We start from the raw sequence: 3,981 nt of genomic DNA, 5'->3' as shown, positions 1-3,981 counted from the left end.
TCTGTATATTTACTAGTCAGTATACAGTTTCCTTTTTGTTTTATAGTTGGTTGTACATTTTGTAGTTTCTACTTAGTTATATAGTGTTTGTTCTTGGTCAGTTTTCTGTACATGTTTATATACAGTGGCCAAGTTTACCGTACATTGTTCAGTTCCCGTTTTGCAATATGTCTGTACTTTCGTTTAGTTAACTTTTGCAGGTTGGATTGCATATCTCTAATCTTAACACGTTAACTTTGAATCGGTATATTTTCATTCCTTATACTTTCGTTTTTATTGTTCAACTATACCGTACATTTTCACGTTTCTTATCCGTTACCCCGTTCCCTCTTCGTTGGATAGTTTACAGAACATTCTAAAGTTCCCGACACTCTCTTATGCAGAATGAACAGAGAAGAAATGTCGTCCCAGTCAAATGAAGAGTCCATTCGTGAACCAGAACGTTAATTCTTCAGTCTCCACCCATCAAGTATCTCAAGATCACCACCCTTAATGAATCGGTATATTTTCATTCCTTATACTTTCGTTTTTATTGTTCAACTATACTGTACATTTTTACGTTTCTTATCCGTTAGCCCGTTCCCTCGTCTTTGGATAGTTTACGGAACATTCTAAAGTTCCCGACAGTCTCTTATGCAGAATGAACAGAGAAGAAATGTCGTCCCAGTCTAATGAAGAGTCCATTCGTGAACCAGAACGCCAATTCTTCAGTCTCCACCCATCAAGTATCTCAAGATCACCACCCTTAATGAATCGGTATATTTTCATTCCTTATACTTTCGTTTTTATTGTTCAACTATAGTGTACATTTTTACGCTCCTTATCCGTTATTTAGTTTCCTCGTGTTTTGATAGTTTACAGAACATTCTAAAGTTCCCGACCTTCTCTTATGCAGAATGAGCAGAGAAGAAATGGCGTCCCAGTCAAATGAAGATTCCATTCGTGAAGCAGATCGTGAATTCTGCAGTCCCTACCCATCAAGTACTTCAAGATCACCACCCTTAATGAATAGGTATATTTATTAGTCAGTATGTAATTCCAGTTGTGCTTTATAGTTGGTTCTACATGTTGTAGTTCCTACGTAGTTATACAAGGTGTGTTGTACTTGGTCAGTTTTCTGTACATGTGTCCTTCACCTCTGTACATGTTCCTTCACCTCTTCACCTTATTCCTGTAATTATTCAGGTTTGAACTTGAATTCTTCCCTTCGAATGCTTCAAATTTGTCAAGATCATCACCCTCAATGAGTACAGAAGCAATGAATCGGTACATTTTCATTCCTTATATTTTCAATTATATTGGTCAAGTATACTGTACAAATTTAAGTTCCCGATCCGTTCGCCTGTTTCCTTGTCGTTTGATAGTTGACGGTACATTATGCAGTTCCCTATTCCTATATATCTATATATTTCTTTAACTTACGCAGGTTGGAATGTGGTTTTGTCATGCCTAATTCGTCAATTGTGCCTCGATCATACACTTCAATGATTCCACAAGAGTTGAATCGGTACAGTACTTTGTGTGTTATACCTTTTTTTGACTGGGAGTTGTAAAATGTCTGGTTCACAATTAAATGTAAGGTTAGTTTTTCCGTTCCTGGTTTTAAACTTTGTGTATTTTTGTAGGTCGCCCAGTGATTTCTTCTTACCCCCGCCTTCTAACCATGGTGATGGTTCCACTGCTCTTGTCAGAAGAGAACCTCTCCGGTCTGAGAGTTGGCCTGAAGTATTCACCCATGAGGGTCAAGAATTTCCTGGCGGTGTGATTGCATTTCGCCAGGCTCTCAGTCGATACTCAATAAAACACGGTTACAATTATGTGTTTGTGAAGAATGACCGCGATCGTGTCACCTGTGTTTGCAAAAGTACAAAATGCAAGTGGAAAATACACGCGGTTGCTCCTCTTAAGTCGAGATCTATGTTTATCCTGAAAGCCTATAACCCCGTTCACACCTGTGAAGACTTCATCACTGGTGTACGCAAACCTCGACTATCGACTGAAGCTGTTAGTTTATTGATTGCAGAAGACATTAGAGAGAACCCTACCAAGAGCACCAAGGATATTGTTAGTTCCTTCAAAAAAGATTATGGTATTAAACTGAGTTACTACTACTCATATCATGCTCGAAATGCGGCAATTTGTATAGGATTTGGTGATGAAGCTGATTCCTATGCAAAACTCTCCTGGTATGTTGATGCTCTGTCAAGGTCTAATCCTAACAGTCATATCGATCTGGAAGTTGATGAAGAGTCGCATCGTTTTGTAAGAATTTTCATTGCTCTTGGAGCATGCATAGAAGGTTACAAGCATTGTAGACCTCTGATATTTGTTGATGGTACGTTTGCTAAAACAAAGTATAATGGATGTATTCTTGCTGCAGTTGCGAAGAATGGAAACGACGGTAATTATTCTATTTCTCTTGAAACTGTTCCCTGTACATTGTATAATTGTCAGAAAACCATATAGTTATCTGTTCATTTGTTAGTTCCCGAGACATGCTTACATTTACAAGAAACAGTAATGTTTATACTCAATCATTGTGTTGTACGCAGGTTTTTTCATTCTTGCCTATGCTGTTGTTGATGTAGAAAACGATCACAACTGGCTCTGGTTTTTTGGGAACTTGAAGAATTGTATAGATATTGGTGAATCACTTACTTTTATGTCTGATAGGCATAACGGTATATTAAATGGTGTTCGTAATGTATTCCCATCGGCCAACCACTCCTACTGCGTGTGGCATTTGCGGAACAACTTGAATTTACGAGTTAGAAATGGTGCCAAGAAGTCAGATTATTTTCAGTCATTGATGTTCAAAGCGGCTCGTGCACTTACTGCCTCAGACTTTAGCAAATACACTGGGGAGATTTGTGTAATGGGTGGGGCTAGAGCTGAAGCTTTTTTGCACTCAGTCGACCCTGTTCATTGGGCAGATGCCTTCTTTCCAGGGAAAAGGTACGGTTTAATTTGCTCTTCCTTGTCTGGGTCCTTCAATTCCTGGATCCGAGACGAGAGAGTTATGCCAATAACAGTCATGCTCGATATGCTCCGAATGAAGATCATGAATATGATGAACGAGAGGCGAGTTGAGTCATCTAGTTGGTCTACCTTCTTATGCCCGAAGGTAGATAAAGAAATGCAACTGCGTTACAAAGTGGCTTGTAGTTGGACGTGCGTCCAGTCCGGAGAAGCTCAATACGAGGTATTGTCTATGCCCTCCCATTCAGTTGACTTGGCCCTACGGACGTGCACTTGTCGCAAGTGGCAAGTAGAAGGCATACCATGCGAGCATGCGATTCTGTGTATAAAAATGAACGGTGGTGATGCCTCTTCATTTTTTGATTCCAATTTCACTACCGAAGCCTATTGTAAGACGTACAGTCATCCCGTTAAGCCTGTACCTACGTTTGATGAGCCTAAATCGTATGACCCGGACACAATGATTCTTCCTCCTCTCACAAAGAGACGTCCTGGTAGACCTCGCACCACTCGAATCGAAAGTGCCGGGTATTTTCCCAAAAGACAGAGGGTTTGTGGCAGATGTAATCAACTGACGACCCACAATCGTGCATCTTGTAACGAACCAATATAGCGATGGGTTAGCACTTCTCTATCTGTTTTTGTTTAGCACTTCTTCAAGTTCCCAGTATTTTGTTAGCACTTCCTTTGGAAATGTAACTTTCTTTTTGTTGTCTACTGTGTGTATGTAGAGTACATTTTGATGATTTGCAGTACATGTGTTTCTTTACAGTAAACTGTTTTGTTTACGAAACAGAACATTGTAAAACTTTAAGTAAATTATAAAACTGTCAGTACGTATTTTAATGCCTGTGTGTACATTATTGTATTTTGTAAGTTTATTGGAACAGAACATAAGATAACTGGAAGTAAATTTATGTAAACTATAGAACGGACAGTACATTATAGAACGGACAGTACATTAGATAACTGGAAGTACATTTATCTAATGCCTTGGAATGT

The 3,981-nt window shown here is 39.1% G+C and overlaps 1 protein-coding gene across 1 annotated transcript; it reads left to right on the top strand.

Annotated features, from left to right (window-relative positions):
- Nucleotides 1–655: 655 nt before the first annotated feature.
- On the top strand, nucleotides 656–3,592 carry LOC147534665 (uncharacterized). The gene is made up of 6 exons (XM_086650144.1): nucleotides 656–756; nucleotides 896–1,012; nucleotides 1,186–1,266; nucleotides 1,427–1,507; nucleotides 1,626–2,401; nucleotides 2,553–3,592. The coding sequence occupies exons 1-6, from the start codon at nucleotides 656–658 to the stop codon at nucleotides 3,590–3,592; spliced, it is 2,196 nt and encodes a 731-aa protein (XP_086506270.1).
- Nucleotides 3,593–3,981: the final 389 nt, after the last annotated feature.

Source organism: Eschscholzia californica, unplaced genomic scaffold (genome assembly GCF_041429995.1).
Source record: "Eschscholzia californica isolate CP2 unplaced genomic scaffold, dmEscCali1.0.p SCAF_6, whole genome shotgun sequence".
NCBI lineage: Eukaryota > Viridiplantae > Streptophyta > Magnoliopsida > Ranunculales > Papaveraceae > Eschscholzia > Eschscholzia californica.
This window is presented reverse-complemented; position numbering and strand designations above follow the sequence as displayed.